Source organism: Sander lucioperca, chromosome 22 (genome assembly GCF_008315115.2).
Source record: "Sander lucioperca isolate FBNREF2018 chromosome 22, SLUC_FBN_1.2, whole genome shotgun sequence".
Lineage (NCBI taxonomy): Eukaryota > Metazoa > Chordata > Actinopteri > Perciformes > Percidae > Sander > Sander lucioperca.
In genome coordinates this window covers 6,657,817-6,675,104 of record NC_050194.1, presented here as the reverse complement: position 1 = coordinate 6,675,104, position 17,288 = coordinate 6,657,817, and the positions used below count along the sequence as shown (strand labels likewise).

At 43.2% G+C, this 17,288-nt stretch overlaps 2 protein-coding genes across 3 annotated transcripts; both read right to left on the bottom strand.

Moving 5' to 3' along the window:
- Positions 1-33: 33 nt before the first annotated feature.
- Positions 34-10,840, bottom strand: chadlb (chondroadherin-like b). The gene is made up of 11 exons (XM_031297942.2): positions 10,721-10,840; positions 7,513-7,683; positions 7,190-7,384; positions 6,087-6,242; positions 5,599-5,744; positions 4,752-5,033; positions 4,423-4,642; positions 3,408-3,681; positions 2,890-3,302; positions 2,139-2,305; positions 34-1,178 (listed from the first exon to the last, which is right to left on the bottom strand). Exons 2-11 carry the CDS (start codon positions 7,681-7,683, stop codon positions 878-880), a joined length of 2,325 nt encoding a protein of 774 aa, XP_031153802.1. The 5' UTR covers positions 10,721-10,840; the 3' UTR covers positions 34-877.
- A 424-nt stretch (positions 10,841-11,264) lies between these two features.
- On the bottom strand, positions 11,265-17,175 carry rangap1b (Ran GTPase activating protein 1b). 2 transcript variants are annotated; one of them, XM_031297943.2, is made up of 16 exons: positions 17,064-17,175; positions 16,604-16,728; positions 16,339-16,466; positions 16,113-16,172; positions 15,808-15,987; positions 15,464-15,598; positions 15,051-15,209; positions 14,855-14,968; positions 14,666-14,765; positions 14,393-14,477; positions 13,875-14,058; positions 13,605-13,688; positions 13,357-13,459; positions 13,140-13,228; positions 12,786-12,907; positions 11,265-12,067 (listed from the first exon to the last, which is right to left on the bottom strand). In XM_031297943.2, the coding sequence occupies exons 1-16, from the start codon at positions 17,150-17,152 to the stop codon at positions 11,974-11,976; spliced, it is 1,851 nt and encodes a 616-aa protein (XP_031153803.1). In that variant the 5' UTR covers positions 17,153-17,175; the 3' UTR covers positions 11,265-11,973. The 2 variants fall into 2 exon arrangements, with proteins under 2 accessions (XP_031153803.1, XP_031153804.1); XM_031297944.2 differs by having other exon boundaries at positions 11,974-12,067; positions 16,604-16,722; positions 17,064-17,163.
- Between the last annotated feature and the right edge of the window lie 113 nt (positions 17,176-17,288).

Sequence of the window (17,288 nt, the reverse complement as noted above, 5' to 3'; positions counted from 1 at the left end):
TTAAAAAAAAAAAAAAAAAAAGGTACATTATCAGTAGGGACAGCCAGTGCATCTTTTAATGTCTGCTGGTTCAAGTTATGATCCTTGCATGTTTCCTGTGAATCTTCTGGGCTTAGATTAGGCAATTCATAAGGACCGGTTTAGCCAATTGTAAACTACCTCACTTTCTCCCATGTCCACTATACAGGGACACTTTGTGCAGAATTGATTTGGTTCAACTTCTTTTGTTTAAGTTTAACATGATTTATCATTCTGAGTCTAACATCCAACCTGTAAATATGACTGAAGATCATTCTGGGTTCACATAACAAATGTGAGAAATGTTTGTCAAGTTTTATTTTTTACCTGTTTTATATCCAGATGTTATTTTTTTGTAAATACGAAATCATTGATAAAAAAAAACAACTGTTTATCTGTTTATCGATTTAAATGTTGCCTAAATATATTTAGTTAAGTACATTGTGCAGTTGTGGTGTAGTATTTCAGGATAACTAGCTTGAAGCCAAAGATTGATTGATTGTCTGTCTGTCTGAAGCTAATGACAGTTAGCTTCATTTGCCTCCTTTGAGATGCTACTAGAACTTCCAACAGAGCGGCTTGACGAACTGATAATGTGTATCTAATGCTGTGAATGTGAAGCAGGGCAGTGCTGACAGTGCTCAGTCAGTCTAGGTTCACCCGGATTTAAAACATCTTTTGACCTTTTTCAACACTATTGATTAAACAGCAAAATGGAAATACTGCAAACAAAATGGCTGATGGAAAACTGACTGGCAGGAGATGTGAAACAGCCCCTGCAGGTTACAGTTTGAGAGTTGAATCCATGGTTTAACCTCAAGGAGGTTGTCTTAGAACATGGTTCCAAACGGCAGCAGGTTCAGGCCATGTTGCGTTTCTTGGCGGTTTTCTTGACTGCTGCCGGTTTCGTGTTCGGACTTTTGCGAAGTTTGGACTTTGCTTTGATCATTTTGACATGCCGAAGGCCGTTGAGGTGCATCGGTTTGGGTTTGGTTGCCTTGGGCGCCTTGGCTGGCTTTGGGGTGGCTGTAGGGGGGGAAGGTAGGCTTTCGCCCCCAGGACAGGCCTTGAAGACGTGGACATCCTTTACCCTGCGGCCGGTTAGCTCAGGGGGATTGGCACAGGTGGCTCGTACCTTCAGATTGACTTTCTCAATCCACCTAGATGAAGATGAGATCAAATTATGCCCATACACTAAGTAAACCATCTCAAATGAGTAACTAGTGGTACTAGTAGCTAAAATATAAGGGAATCGCTACAACTCAGAGTGGAGTGTCAACAAGTGTTCTAAGATAAATCATCCCAGATACAAATATGCAATTTTAGATATAAAACAATTCTTTGTCCTGCTTTAGGGATATGAAAAAAAACAGGCTTTAAAAGCTTCTGAACACACAAACAGGTGTTTCCAGTTTCTCCATTTTGCTGCGTTCCAGATACAATTTTTAGCCTCTAAGTTACGACTTCAAGTCACGACTCTCGACTTTGGTAGCGTTCCAGGCGAAGTCACGAGCTGGCTAGCTAAACATTGTGCCGTTGGCAGGGTTCAGGTTAGGCTACCTAACGTTAACGTTAGCTAGCGCTAGCTGATACTAGCAATTTCTAGTCGGCGACATATTTTGGGCTTCGTTTAATAAACATAACCTGTAGTAGTACACAATTGTATGTGTATTGTTTTGATTACAATGTGCGGAATTACTTTACGTTGCCTATTTATGTCTATTTCTATTTTTCACCGTTAATCACCGGCGTCTGTACAGCACCAACAGGGGTCGCCATTGTTGTTTATGTGTGTGTGACATCAAAAACTGTAACTGGGAGTACAACGATCTGGTACAAGTTCACGGGTAGTAAGTTACAGGTTTGACTGCCGTTCCAGGGCACTTTCACGGGGAGAAGGTTGTGTAAACATGGGCTACGGGTTGCCTGGAACGCAACATTTGTCCTGCCCTAACAGGTGCAACAACACTGACAGGGGACTCAGGAAGATGTTAATCAATCAGTCTAACCACACCGACACAGTCCTGTCCAATCAGCCACCTTAACTGTAAACACCTGTGTGGTTGCCCAAACCCCAGTGATTTGGGACTACACTCTTTAATGCGCTTTAATAGTCTTACATGCGTAGTGGCAGCAGAGGGCAGTCACACATCAGAGGGTTGTCGGCCAGGTTGATGACCTCCAAAGAAGTGAGGGGGTGGAGGTCGGGCACCTCTTCCAGCTGGTTCCCCTCCAGGAAGAGACTCCTCAACCCAGGACCCAGACCTGCCAGGGAGTTCTGTGACATCTAGAGTAAGACAAAGAACATTTTTAAAATAACCTCTGTGAAATTATTTGTTGCTGATCCTAGTAAATGGGCAGGTTAGAGAGAACAAAGACAGAGGTATAAAGAGAAGGGTCTAGGCTGCTTGTTTAAGAACCAAACAAACTGGGTTCCTGGTTAGCGCACCTGGTAGAGCAGGCGCCCATATATAGAGGTTTACTCCTCGACGCAGCGGCTGCAGGTTCGACTCCGGTCTGCGGCCCTTTGCTGCCTGTCATTCCCCCTCTCTCTCTCCCCTTTCAAGTCTAAGCTGTCCAATAAAATAAAGGCCTAAAATGCCAACCAAAAAAAAGAACCAAACAAACTTGTTTAATTTGACAACAATTTGTCAACTGTTTTGGCGCTACAGAGGCATATTCTCCATGTTTAAGTTAAATTGTCACAATGCTGTTTCAGGTAAATGGCAAAAAAAGAAATGAAACAAAAGGCTATGTGTTGTTGTATGCACGTGTGTTCTGCATAAGTACAATATGTTCTGGACTGAATCGGTACCTGCATTCAGCATGCCGTCTGAAAAGTGTACTAGGTCACATGAAGAGCCCCCTCACCTTCTCCAGTCCCATGTTATCCAGATACAGCTCCTTCAGTGACCCCGCCAATGGTCGAAACACATTTGGCCCCACCCAGCGAATTGAATTCCCAGACAGCCTCAGGTCTCTGAGGTTTCCCGCCCTGCTCAGCGCTTCAGCGGGCACTTCCTTCAGCTTGTTTCCTCCCAGGTGGAGCGTATCGAGGTCACTGGCCTGGTCCAGGGCCCTGGGCGACACACGATCGATGGCGTTCCCGGTGAGGTATAGGGCTCTGAGGCCCTCCACTCCAGTCAGGATGTCTGGCTCCAGCTTGGGGATGGAGTTGTTCTCTAAGTGAAGTGCCAGCAGGCTGGGCACCAGTTTGAAGGCTCCTTTCGGGAAACCGGTGAAGCGGTTCTTCTCCAGGTGGAGGTAAGTCAGCTGAGGCAGGCCTGAGGATTTAGATGATAGAAATTCCAATTTAAAGTATTGAGACACAAGTCAGGATAATGCTACAAAGGCCTTTTCTACTCATTTTAATTTAGCATCTAAAAGACCTTTAAAGACGTCGGGGCTGAGGGAAGTGAGGTCATTCTCCGACAGGTACAGGTAGATCAGTCCCTTCATTCCACTGAAAGCCCCGCCCTCCACCTCCGCAATCTTGCAGCGCTGCAGATGTAGGGACACGACCTGGGCAACGCCGGGGAAGCTGTTGCTAGGGATGTAGTGGAAGTGGTTGCCACGCAGGTCGAGGAGACGCGTGTTGGGAGAAAAACCCCGAGGAACTTTGGTGTGAGCGCGGTTCTCACACGAGGAGTGGTGTGTCTCAGCCTGAAGACGGGGGGGTCATGGAAATGTAATGGACAGACGGGACAAAGACACAAATCATACTTTTGTTCCACTCTCCCTTTGACATTATGTTAAAGTAGTTTTCATCAGCTACAATTGCGCTCTGGCTTCATACAGATTAGGGCTGCACAATTACTCGCAATTTTATCGAAATCGCAATATGGACTAGTGCAATATCCAAATCGCAGGGGTGGCGCAATATTTGTTAAAAGCAAAATATGTGTCAAACCATTCTAAAATAAAGTATTGTGGTGCTGCAAAGACATCCCGGCCTACAAATCCTATCCTACAGACTAATGAAAAAATCTTTGTTTGGTACAGATCCTTGCAAAAAAAAAAAAATTGCACTTCAATATTCTTTTTTTATTTATTTATTTTTTATTTTTTTATAATTTTCAATGAAAATGAGAATAATGATACAAAAATGATCATTCCCTCTAAAAACATGAATCATATCGCAATCATAATCTAAGTCAAAATAATCGCAATTAGATATTTTCCTAATATCGTGCAGCCCTAATACAGATATGAAACATGCATGAAAGCGAGTGTAAATATATCTTTCATATCATGTTTTTGTGTCAGTTCAAAAAGCAAGAGTGAGAATGCTATGCATTAGAGTCCTTGCAAACTTGAAATAGTACAAGTAGACACTGAAACTTGAACGTATAAGTAGACAAAGAGTAAAAAGTAAATTATGGAACTTTGCACAGCCCCACTCACCTCGCAGACGCAGTTGGCAGGACACTTGACTTTGTTCTCTGGCTCTTGCGTGGGTGGTGGAGTGATCCTGGTTGCCTCCTCGAACTCGGCCTTCAGCATGGCCTCCTGGCTCTGACAGCGCAGCTCTGCAGGGTAAACAGCCTCCAGGTTCTCTCCTGACAGATGGGCCGGTCCTCCACATGTCCCAATCAGCTTCACCTTTCTCCGGATCGACCACTCCCTGTACTCAGGAAAAAAAAAGACGATTTGTACCTTTTGGTTGACGTGATTAAAAGCTCTGTAGCTTGGCCGTCAGCCGTTAGTTTGACATCCACAAAGGCCTGCTGTACCTGAGTGGACGCAGGTAGCAGTTGCAGTAGATGGGGTTCCCTGCCAGGTTGAGGCGTGCCAGCTGGGGTGAACCTTCAGAGAAGGGCTGGATGACGCGCAGCTGGTTGTAGCTGATGTCCAGGTGGATGAGGTTGTGGGATTTCGATACAGCTGTGTTGTCCATGTCCTGCAGGGACATGTGGTCCAGGAAGAGGTGGGTCAGTTTGGCCATGGACACCACCTCCTCTCCGAGGTAAGTCATCGGGTTGTAGCTCAGTTCAAGACGGGTCACCTCTGGCAGTCTGCGTGGATACAGAGAAGTTTGGAAAGTTCAGGTTTATTACTCAAATATTACTATATTATAGCTGTCAGATGTATTTTCCTTCCAAGACACCAGGCAACTGTGATGTTAACCTATGGCTTTTAGTCTTGCTAGCAGTTTGGCCCAACGCTCCACTGTGCCTTAGCTGAGGTGCTAGCATGGCTGTAGACTTTTAGTCTTGTTTGCTCATAGTAAAAAAACGGTAACACTTTACTTGAAGGTATCTACATAAGAGTGACATGACACATGAACCCTAACCCTAATCTAACCCTAACTTGTCATGACAAAAACCGAATGACACTTACTAAAAGCGTTTTGTCATAAACGTTTATGACTTGTTTATAAACGTTTATGACAGTGTCATGTCACTCTTATGTAGATAACTTCAAGTAAAGTGTGACTCCGTAATTCCCGACATAACAGCAATTTGTTTTCATTAAATATTAGAATTTCTCATTAGACATTGTTTCCTAAAGTAGATTTACTGTCCACATGAGAGTTGTGTGTAGCTCTGTGCCACTGTAACCCAGATAGTGGTCCTGTACCTGGTCATGGTCTCAGTGGGGAAGAACTGCAGCTCGTTGTGGTCCAGACTGAGACGGGTGAGTGTGTACAGACTGGCGAAGGCCTCAGTGTCCAGGTAGTTTAGAGAGTTGTGACTAAGACGAAGCCATTTGATGTTCTGCAAGCCCTGGAAGGAGGATAGGTTGGCTTTTTTATTATGAGTAATATTTCTGTATTTATTGTAGTGAGAGAGAGAGAGAGATCCAGACCCAGGTTATGTCTTTTTAAAAGGACGTTTTTCCTCGCTACTGTCACATCAAATGCATGCACTCGGGGGAATCGTTGGGTCTTAGTAAATTATAGAATGTGGTCTAGACTTACTCTGTAAAGTGTCCTGAGATAACTGTCTGTAATGGATTTACACTATAAGTAAGATTGAGTTGAATTGCATTTTGAATTAATGCTCCAACAACAGAAGACATTTTTGCATTTCTTTAAGCCACCTTTTCAGTTTGAGATATTTTGCTACCTGGAAGGCCATGTTGGGGATGTAGACCAGCTGGTTGTGTGTGAGGGAGAGCAGGTTGAGGAAGCCGAGCTGAGAGAAAGCTCCAGGCTGGATCTCTTCCACGCGATTACGGTCGATCATGAGCTGCTTCAGCGAGGACAGGCCATCAAATGACTCCTGGACTCGCAAAACACAAAAGGGAGACAAAAGGTTTTCCTGTGCTGCACTGAAAATATGTATGGTGGTGGGGAGTAGATTTTATTTAATAAGGAGGAGTGATGCAGAGTTAAAGGTCCCATATTATGCTTATTTTTTAGGTTCATAATTGTAATTTGAGTTTCTACTAAAACATGTTTACATGATTTAATGTTAAAAAAAAGCATTTTATTTTACTGTCTGTCTGAAAATACCTGTATTCACCCTCTGTCTGAAACGCTCAGTTTTAGCGGCTGTCTCTTTAAGCCCCTTCCCGAAAAAAGCCCAGTCTGCTCTGATTGGTCAGTGTTTCCGGGTCTTCCACATCTGCACTATTGGAGTCTCTGCACTGTCATTGCAGCCGGGGAATGACTGTAACGGCACAGTAGAGGTACTTTCTACATATATATATATGTGTATATGTGTGTGTGTATATATATATATATATATATATATATATATATATATATATATGTGTATGTGTATATATATATATATATATATATATATATGTGTATGTGTATATATATTGTGTATATATATATATATATGTGTGTATATATATGTGTATGTGTATATATATATGTGTATGTGTATATATGTGTATGTATATATATATATATGTGTGTGTGTGTGTATGTGTATATATATGTATATATATATATATATAGTATAGTTGTGACATCACAACCGTACAGAAGTCCTGGCGGTTCGTTTAAAGGCACCGTCTCTGAGTACAGGCTGTGTGCATTTTTTTGTGGATTGAGCGTTTTAAAACTTCCCCAGTATTGATATTGCACCTCGACCTGCTATATAATGAACAAAGATTTTAAAAAAACCTCACCTTTTACAAAATGGGACCTTTTAAAATACAAACAAAAAGTGATAATGCTGTGAGAACTGGATTTGAAGCGTGTGTGTGTGATGACCTGGTAGAGAATGTCAATGTTGTTGTTGGCCAGGTTGAGGAAGACCAGGCGACCGAGGCCGCGGAAAGCCCCCTCCTTCACCCTGCGGATGTTACAGCGCTGCAGCGACAGGTGAGTCAGGTAGGGAGTGTGTTTGAAAGCCCCGGTGGGAAGTTCCTGGATGTCGTTGCCTCGTAGATCCAATTTCACCGTGATCTATAAAGAAAGGAGATTAGACATCAGATGGAAACAGATGAGAACTAAATGTACTATAGAAATGTTGGTATACGTGTGTGTGTGTGTGTGTGTGTGTGTGTGTGTGTGTGTGTGTGTGAAAAAGAGACCTCGTCAACAGTAGGAGGAACTTGAGTCAGGTTCTTGTTGACGCAGGTCACAGTGAGCTGGATCTGGTCACAGACGCACTGCTGTGGACATTTTGCCGTGTGTGCTGCAGGGATGCAGAGGAGGCTGAGCAGCAGGACCCAGAGGGTGTCAGGACAGAGCTGGGAGAACATCTGAGACGGGGAATAACAGCATTTACTTCATTCACACTATTGTATGTAATAGGAACTCAGGAATCTGGCGGACTAGACCTCCTCCCAGGACTGTGTGGGTGTGTACAGACTGATTGATAGATACTGTATATTCCTGAGTCTGTTGTTAGCTGTGTTGCTCCTGTTAGGGCAGGAAAAAATGACACCTTTATCATTCTTATTGGTAGGTAATATTTGTGGCCTAAAAAAATTCCCATCTGAGCTCCGGCCCACTTTCCACCTGAGCAGAGTCTGATCAGCCAGAACAACTGAAAACACCCGTGTGGCTGTTCAGAGGCTTTAAAAGTCTTTACTGAGGCTCCTCTTGACCAGTGACACAGTAAATAAAAAGTGTCGATTTTTCCATTAACACCTAAAGGGCCGAGCTGCCAGCAACTGGCTGCAGTTGACATTTCTTTAGATGTGAGGTACCCTAATAGATCCACCACTTACCCATTCAGTCATTCATTCATTGACTCACTCACAGTTAACGTACTTGGCCATGGCAGTGTCTAGTACTAAAAATCGATACACTTGAGTATCGCGATATTTTATTTTGCAATACTGTATCGATTTTCAAAAACGCGATATCAATTTTTTTTTGTTTTGTTTTTTGATCGTGTTTTTGCAACACAAATGTTATGTGTTGGATGTACCCTGTGTAGGAATAGTACAAGCATTTTTTTATTGACATAGAGTCAGACAGATGTCTTTTCTTTTTTCAGATTGCACATAATGTGTTATGTATTGTGACAGGGGCTATGTACTTTCTTTTATTATGGCCTACTTGAGCATATAAAAATTTGCTCACTAAGAAAACCACAATCCCAAACTGGCAGTTTGAGTTTCTGTGTACTGAATTGTTTACCTAAAGTAAACGTCTTTGACTTTTATGCACATCATCTTTTAGTTTTTCTAAAATTGTATTAAAAAATCCAAATATATTGCCTTACACACAATATCGAAATATATTGCAATATATTGAATCGTGACCTATGTATCGTGATACGTATCGTATCACCAGATTCTTGTCAATACACAGCCCTAGTGTCTACAGAGGAAACACTGAATCAACATCATTCATCATTCACTCTTCTTCTCTCTGCACACTGCTGAACTGTGAACAGTGCTTGACCCTGTGTAGTTGGTTAGAAATGACCGGTTTCAGCATTACATGTCCTTGTATACCTTCCCTAATGATCAGCTGTTTTTTTTTAACCTTGTTGGCTTGTGAACCCTTTAAAAAAGCCGTGTCTGGTTGGCTTGTCAAGTTTCAGATATCAATAAGTTGTTCATCAAAGAGACATTTCCCCCACCATAAATGTCCAATTTTAAATCTGTCATTTGATTAACTGTTCAAGGCCCAAAGAGATCAAATGATTACACATTTCACACACGAAAAAAAAATTACAGATTTGTGAAGCAGAACTTTGTTTTTTCTTGTTCCCGTGCATCATCTCACAACCCTTCAGATTTATCTTGTAATTCTTTGAAGGGGCCCGACCACATCACTCTCACACACACACACACACACACACACACACACACACACACACACACCACACATTAATGCAACATTATTTATAATCTAATGTCCTATATATCAGTTAGAGGGACATTTTTCTGCAGCATGAGTAGATAGGTTTACTATTGTTACTTTAAGTAGGATACATTTAGCTGATAATACTTCTATGCTTGCTTTTATTAAATCTTTAACGCAGGACCTTGTTATTGAGTATTTTTACTCAAGTAAGGGCTCTGAGAGTACTTCTTCCACATAGTAGTAGTAGTAGTAGTAGTAAGAGCAGGAAGAATGTGTACCCATGCAGGTAAAATCCAAATATAGAGGATGCCAAGCTCAGAAACATTCAGGGGCTCCTAAAGGATACCTAAACATGTATCACAGCCTATGAAAACTCAACTCTAACTCTATCAGAGAAATGTGTGTCACATTGTTTTACATTAAAGCTCACTTTGACAAACAACAATATCTCCATCATTCTGTACTTTGGGAGATTAGATTTATTTTGCTCTGATTGGGCTGCCCCAGTCTTCACTGGAATGCCTTAAAACCACATTCCCATGTCGGATCAACAGTCTTGATCCGCAGGAATGGACATGAAAAGCTTCACAGCTCCACACTCTGAAATTTGGAGTCTCAAAATGTTGGCACGTGAAATGGTGCCTTGCTTAAAAACCTCGTGTCATAGATGGACCTGACGGAATAAATCAGAGCATAGGAAATACAGTTCAATGTAATTTGTTATATTGGAATTGAACTTGAAGGTTGCATGGAATTCAAGCGGACTACACAGGATGCTATATTATGTTTTAGCAGCATAACACGTTTTGTTCCTAGACCCCTGAGCAGAGAGGGGCCACGAAACTAGAGACGGAGGAATTTTCCCCGTCCGGACTGTTTGTCCGCGTCCCCCCGGGGATCAACAGTCCAGACCGCAGAGGAGCTGCCGCGCCGGCCGCGCACAAAGACGCACAGTGTCTTTCCCAACCGGTATTGTGCCAAAATGCGCTTCCCTTGGAAAAAACGTGTCCCCTAGCCAGGGACGGTGGAAAAACTACTGAAAACTACTCCATCGGTTCTGAATGCTTTTTTACCAAAAATGACCTTGCAACATTTTTTCCTATTTTCAACATTATGTAAATATTGTTATGTGCGTAAACAGGGATTTTGGTTTAGTGAAGGTTCGATAATGACAAAAAACCCTATGTTATCTAATCTTGAAACGATAGTCTTCAGTTCAGCGTGATACAATGTGAAAATCATTTTCTTTCTTTTGACACATAAATAAAATAAATACAAATAAAAACAGCATGTCCACGTGATTTGATAATTAAGCAGTTTTGGTATTAAACTTAGATTCTAAAGTTCTATGTCAAAGTGTTTATCTGTCACCATCATATATATCACCATAAATGTTTGAAATCCAACCATTTGACAATTTATAGTAAGTAGGCCTAGTATAGGAATCCATTTTACGCAAAAAAAAAAAACACTCACCGTGCTTTCGTCCAGCTGCTGGTCTTTTACTGGCCGCAGACTCTCACGGTCTCTGCTCCCTCTGCTGCTCTCCCCCCCCCCGGCTGTCCCCCATCCAAAACAAACTCCGTTTATCCCTTCATTCACTGACACTCCCCCCGCCGCCGACACAAACACACCTCCCACCTCTGGAGTCTGCTCACTGCTATCTGTTAAATCTGTTAAAGGAACAGTTCGCTTCAAAGTAAAGATATTTATCTAATTCACTTCACGGTCATAACCGTTCAATCTCCACTCAAGTTGGAAGATTCATCAGTTATTCTGTTTCATGCTGTGTATTCAGGCTTGTGAGTGTGTGTGTTTGTGTGGTGCTCCAGCATGCAGCCCATTCCGGCTCAGTCTGATGCACACAGCGCTCTGACTTGACCTCATGAGCAGCGGTGTGATGATTGTGATTAGACATACTGTCCTAAAAGTTTAATTCCCCTTACTCTAGTAGTTTTTTTTTTTTTTTTTAAATAAGCAATGGCAAAAAACTACAGCATCAAAACAGAAGAGTCAGCTCTTTATTTTTGACTAATTTATTTTGATTTATAGATTGCAGTTGTTTTTTTTGCTCAGTATGATTTACATGAATACTTGGCCTTTTCATTTTTGTCTCAGCACTCCATATTGTTTTCACAGCATCAAGTATCAGAGCATGTGTGATATAAGCCCAAAAATACAGCAAATCTGTAGCTGTACGTTCATCACAAAAATGAATACCTCCCATTCTTTGCCAAAATGTACTGTACGTTTTCCAAATTGATCAAGACCTAGAATCGGTTAAACCCGTCATTTCCGTAGCTACGTAGGAACCCCGTCTATAAAAAGATGCGTTGTTTTGTCGTTGTTCAACAGTGAATTCTGAAACCACGTATGACTAAATGCAAAGCAAAAGTAGCAAAAGGTGCCAGACTGACATTGTGTAAAAGTAAGCTCCACTCTAGGATACAATCAGTTTCATTCTTTACACATTCACCCAAAGGTTACCTAATGTGTATGTCTATATTTGTATTATTGCTATAAAAAAATAAGTCACAAGTAGAAAAATAAAAACTAAGATATTCTGGACAGTTTTTTTGCCTTCATAAAATATACAAATCGGGAATGGAGATACATTAAGTGGTTGTCCGAGTCCCTTGTTCAAGTGTAAAGTTCCCCTTGTTGGTGAAGACATTAAAGTCAGTACAGTGTGCGTCTGTGTCCCAGTATTTGGTACTGGCAGTGGTTGATCAGTGGGATAAGCGTTGGCCGTGGCACTTCTTCTCCAGAGTGGAGCTCAGGTTCTCGCTGGCGCTGCTGCAGGACTCCAGAGCTTCACTCTTCCTGCACATTCACAAGGACAGAACAGAACAGTACACGGTGACATGCAGGTTACAGATTGTTCTACGCTACTTTTATTAAAAGGAGAATTCCGGTCGATTTCAACACGTAGCTCTGTTTGGAAATGTGGAGTGCTGTCAGTAGCAAGAAAAACAAACAATCGGTGCTGCCTACACCGTGTTATCCTCCTGCTAGCGTTAGCACCCAACAGGCTTAAACAGGGCACGTTTTAAACATGTTTTTAGCCTCTAAACATGCTTGAAATGTCATTACAAGTGCCTACCCATGTGCAGTGTGCAAATTTGACTGGAATATTGGATTGTATGAGTTTGACAATCAACTAGTGTGGACTTGACTGGAAAACAGGAAATAAACAGAGGTATGTGCGCTGGCTGGATTAACACAACTTTTATGCCTTTCTGTCACATCTGCTGCAGTCAGATTTGCTGTGTTCCCTCGGAAGGAATCACTGCACATGGGTAGGCACTTGTAATGACATTTCGAGCATGTTTTAGAGGCTTAAAACACATTTAAAACTTGCCCTGTTTAAGCAGTTGGGTGCTAACGCTAGCAGGAGAATAACACGGTGTAGGTAGCACCGATTGTTTTCGCTACTGCCAGCACTCCAAATTTCCAAACAACAGAGCTACGTGTTGAAATTGACCGGAATTCTCCTTTAACAGGTTGCGCATCGAAACGTGCAGATGAAAGACGGTCCTACTTGGACATGAAGGTGTAAAGCAGCGAGGCGTGGTGCTGGGGGAAGTACTCCTGCTGGACAGCGTGCTCCAAACACAACAGCTGACCTGGGACCAGTGACACCTTTTTCACCTTCCCCTCTCCCTGAAACACAGAACAGAAAAGTAGAAAACTAGAAAGGAACAGCTTTTATATCAACCAGTGATAGAAAGGGGAAGAAAACTATGTCAACTGTGTTACAGCCTAAAGATAATTAAAAGTTACTGTGTGTAGAACTTCAATGTGATTTGACCGTATTTAACAACCCTGGTGCCCATTAGTTCTGTCAGATTCTTTGGACACACAGGGTTGGGGGGGTGCTGCAGCGGCACTGTACCTTGAGGATTCCCATCGTGACCAGCAGCGTGGAGAGGAAGCAGTATGACTGCAGGGCAGAGCCAGAGAGGAGCTTCTTCAACACAGCGTCTGGGAGACACAGAGACACGGGTCATGTAATGAGACGGCAGGGGTCCGTACATGAAGGGGTCAGAGCTATCAACTACAGTGTTCAAACCACTAGTGGAACACTTCATAGTAGTGGCATTTGTATTCACCAATAGTTTCAAACACAGCGCTTTTGGTCTCTGGTTCCTCGCTGTACAGAGAAGCGATTTTCAGAAGGACATCAGCGGCCTTGTGTGGGTCAGAAGCATCCACCTGGTGAGAAAAGAGAAGAGTTTTATCCATTCTGTGCACCTAACTGAGCACACTTAACACGAAAAAAAGGACTGTTGGATCAGATTGTGGGAGGAGCAAACAACTTGCTGGGACACTTCAAATTCGCTTCTTTTTAAATTCCTACTGTTTGCTGCAGGTCTGTCCTCATCTCTCCCAGCTGAAGGAGCTTCTCTGCAGAGGGGCAGCTGAGGAAAGATGTGATCTCTGGCTGAGGGTGGACACAAAGTCACAATCAGAAACACACACACACACACACACACACACACACACACACACACACACACACACAGCTGAAGTAGAATAACTTCGAGCTGACCTGCTGTCTGGTAAATACAAAATCATGAAAATGTATGCGACATGTATGCATGTTGCACGAATGTTCGCGTCATCTTACTGGGCTCTGAGGTTTTGCAGGACTGTCGTCTTTTCTTGTTATTCCATTTTCCTTCACAATTTCACCGGCCTCCTCGTTGTCTTCATTACAGTCGTCACTGGCATCATCATCATCATAATCATCATCGTTTTCATGGTCATCCTCATCTTCCTCACCCTCGTCATCAGGTTCTCCCTCATCATCACTAAAGTGAAGTCAAGAGAACAACTTTTTTTCCCCCTCAGTAAACATACTTAATTGTTGAATTACAAAGCTGATCAGAGATAAGTTGTGTTTTTTTTTTTGTACCGAAAGAATGACAAATCGCTTCAGGAACGGTTCATTGGATTACTTAAAGCTGTAGTGCGTAGCTTCTATCGCCCCCATGAGGAATTCTAAGTAATGACAACAATGCTGTCGGTGCGTCACGCAAGCCCTAGGTGGCACCACCACCCCCAGGCAGTTGCTAGTAGCGTTTGTCCCGTCAAATCACACACACACACACACACACACACACACACACACACACACACACACACCTGAGTGATGCCAGCATGTCTCCTTTGTCCATGTTTTCCATAGCTTCCCTCAAAGCCTCGCAGCCCTCCTCTCCCAGACAGTTCCCTGTTAGAGTCACATAGGTTTGAAAAAATAATGTCCACAATTTTACAACTTTTCCGGCATTTATGTCACATTTAACAATTTTCCAAGAAAATTCTGTTTTCCGTGGTTTTCCCAGCCATGGGAACCTCTCATGAAACTGCTACTCGTACACGGATAGCGAGACCAGTTTCCACAGTCAGCGTTCGTACCGTTCAGGTCCACTTTCTCCATGTGAGGTTTGTCTGTGACGGCCTGAGCCACCACCAGAGCTGCTGCCTCAGTGATCTCCCCAAATGACAGATTGAGCTCCTGAAGACGGAAAAGCATAGCAGAGCGCTGTCATTAGCCTGCCGACAAGGCAGACGCACACAAAGGCTGAACTTTGATGGTGAACTTACCTTGAGGATTGGCAGTCCCTCTCTGAGGACAGCAGCGAGGGCGATGGCTCCTTCAGAGCGGACCAGACAGTCACCAAAGTTGATCACCTGAACGTTCCTCAGGTGCCTCAGAGCCTGCATGGCAGAAAGAGTTTGACTCAAACACACGCGCTACATACCTAGGACTACTTATAGGGAATGTGTGAACAAGCCTCACCTGTGCCATTGCCAACGTGCCCCTCTTGGTGAAGGTATTGTCGTTAAGGTTGAGAAGGCGGAGCTCAGGGTTGTGTCGCATGGCTGAAGCCAACGCCATCACCCCTGCGTAGTTAATACCATTCTGGGGCATGTGGACTTCTTCCAGGCTGCCTATCACCTTACATGGACAAACAGAGAGAAGTCTAAGATTTCAAATATACAGGGCTGCTATTTCTCACAATCTGCAGTTGTTACAGCAAAAAGATAATTAGATTTTTTGTTTTATGTTTTTCTCAAGTGATAGTAGTTGTCATACAGATATTTTTGACGTTAAGTTTCAACAGCATCTGAATAAAAACTTGATTTGTTAGTCTAGTGTTAGTCCAAGCACTAAAGATAATGTCAATCAATTTGAGGGTGGTTATTTCCTACCTGAAAGGCTTTAGCCAGGGCACTGGCTCCTTCATTTTCCAGGCGGTTCCTCCCTGCGATGAACACTCTCAGTTTGAGTGGAGCTCCGTGCGCTAATGACTGTCTGTGGCACTCAATCAGAGCTTCAGCCAGGATCTACACAAACCATACAGCACTGTTACAGTCTGCACTGGGATGCAAACATGCATTAAAACCTGATCTGTGTGGAACATTTTTGCAGCGGTGGTTTATTGTAAATCTGGAGCGCATTCTTCTTTTCTTCCAGTTTATTTGGAAAGAGGACAAAAGTACTATTACTTGGAGGTGTGTGAGAGAGTTAACAGCGTTGGGTCAAACAAACTCACCTTTCCTCCTCCGATCCCCATGCCACAATTGTTGAGCCTCAGCTCCCTTAAGGTGTGGCAGGAAGGGCTCTTCAGCAGCTGCTCGATTCCCTTCACGCCATCTGGCCCAAAGGCATTATCGCTCAGGTCCAGCTCGGTTAGCCTGGCCCCTGCACTCATTAATGCACTGCCCAGAGACCTCTGATGGATGCACAGAGAGGCAACATGTGACACAGGCATGTTCTCAGAGTGGATATCAAAAGGCATATATTACAACACTTCCTCTCAAAACAAAAATTGCATAAACCAGCGGCTGAAATTCTCACCAGGGCAGTTGGGATTTCAGAGCGCAACCTTCCGGTGAACATGTCGCTCCAATAGCATCTCTGAAAGACACAAAGAGCTTTAAACGGAAAGAACACAAGTGCGGTGTGTCCTTCTTTGCTAAAGCAATGGGCAGGAGGACATTGGGTTATATGAAATTATCATAAGTAAGTAAGTGTGGTCCTGCCCATGTGTCTTCACTGTGAATGGAAACTATGAACACAGTACCTGGAGCTGGTCTTTGCTCTCCAGAGCTTTGGCAATGGCCCGGGCTGCATCCACTCCCACAGTGTTCCCCTCCAGGCGCAAAGCTCTCAGACCATGGTACTGCTCTATCTCACAGACCAGCTCCTCCACTGAAATCACAGAGAACAGGTTGTTAGGTCTGAAGAGAAAACGGCCACCAGTCCTCTGATGTCAGCAGTACACAGTGGTGACTAAAATGAGGGGGAAAAAAACTAGACCCTCTCTGCTGCCCTGCTCCACATCTGACCTGATTCTGCGTTGTCCAACTTCAGTCCCAGGCCTTTATAGCTTAACTCTCCATCCCCGACGTGGGTCTTGGAAAGAGCATCAGCCAGCTGAGCAATGTCATCTGAGGCCATAATGACTATGTTCCTGAAGTCAGACATTAAAGAATAGGATCAGGTTTTCTCAACATATAGCTAGCGTTACATGAGCGGTAGTACAGTAGTTTGTCCGAAATCGAGAACTTATGTTCAATGACAGTAGATACATTACAAACAGGTCGTTACAACAGTAGAAGAGCTATCAACAACAGTCAGCTATTTAGCCTCACTGGTGCTAACGTTAGCTAGCAAAAGTGCGCAACATAAGAAACGTTTGACACCACTAGCTAATGTTAAACGAACGTGACTGTGAAGTCCGGACTTTACACCGTGTATTTTGTGTTGAATCCGTCATATAGCTCTCATTGAAGCATCGAAACTTACCACAAAGAGTAATTTTCAAGGGAAACGATAGGGAACACACAACAACACGCACGCCGCTCTTCCGTGCAGCGCGCCGGTTGCTCAACCATGTGACGTCACGTTGCCCCGGTTTCTTTTTCGTTGGTTCTGTTTACGTCAGAGCTAGTGTTTTTACCGCCATCTGCTGTTCGAAGTCCGTTATCATCACCCGCTTGGATTTATTTTATTTTAGTTTACTGGACCTTA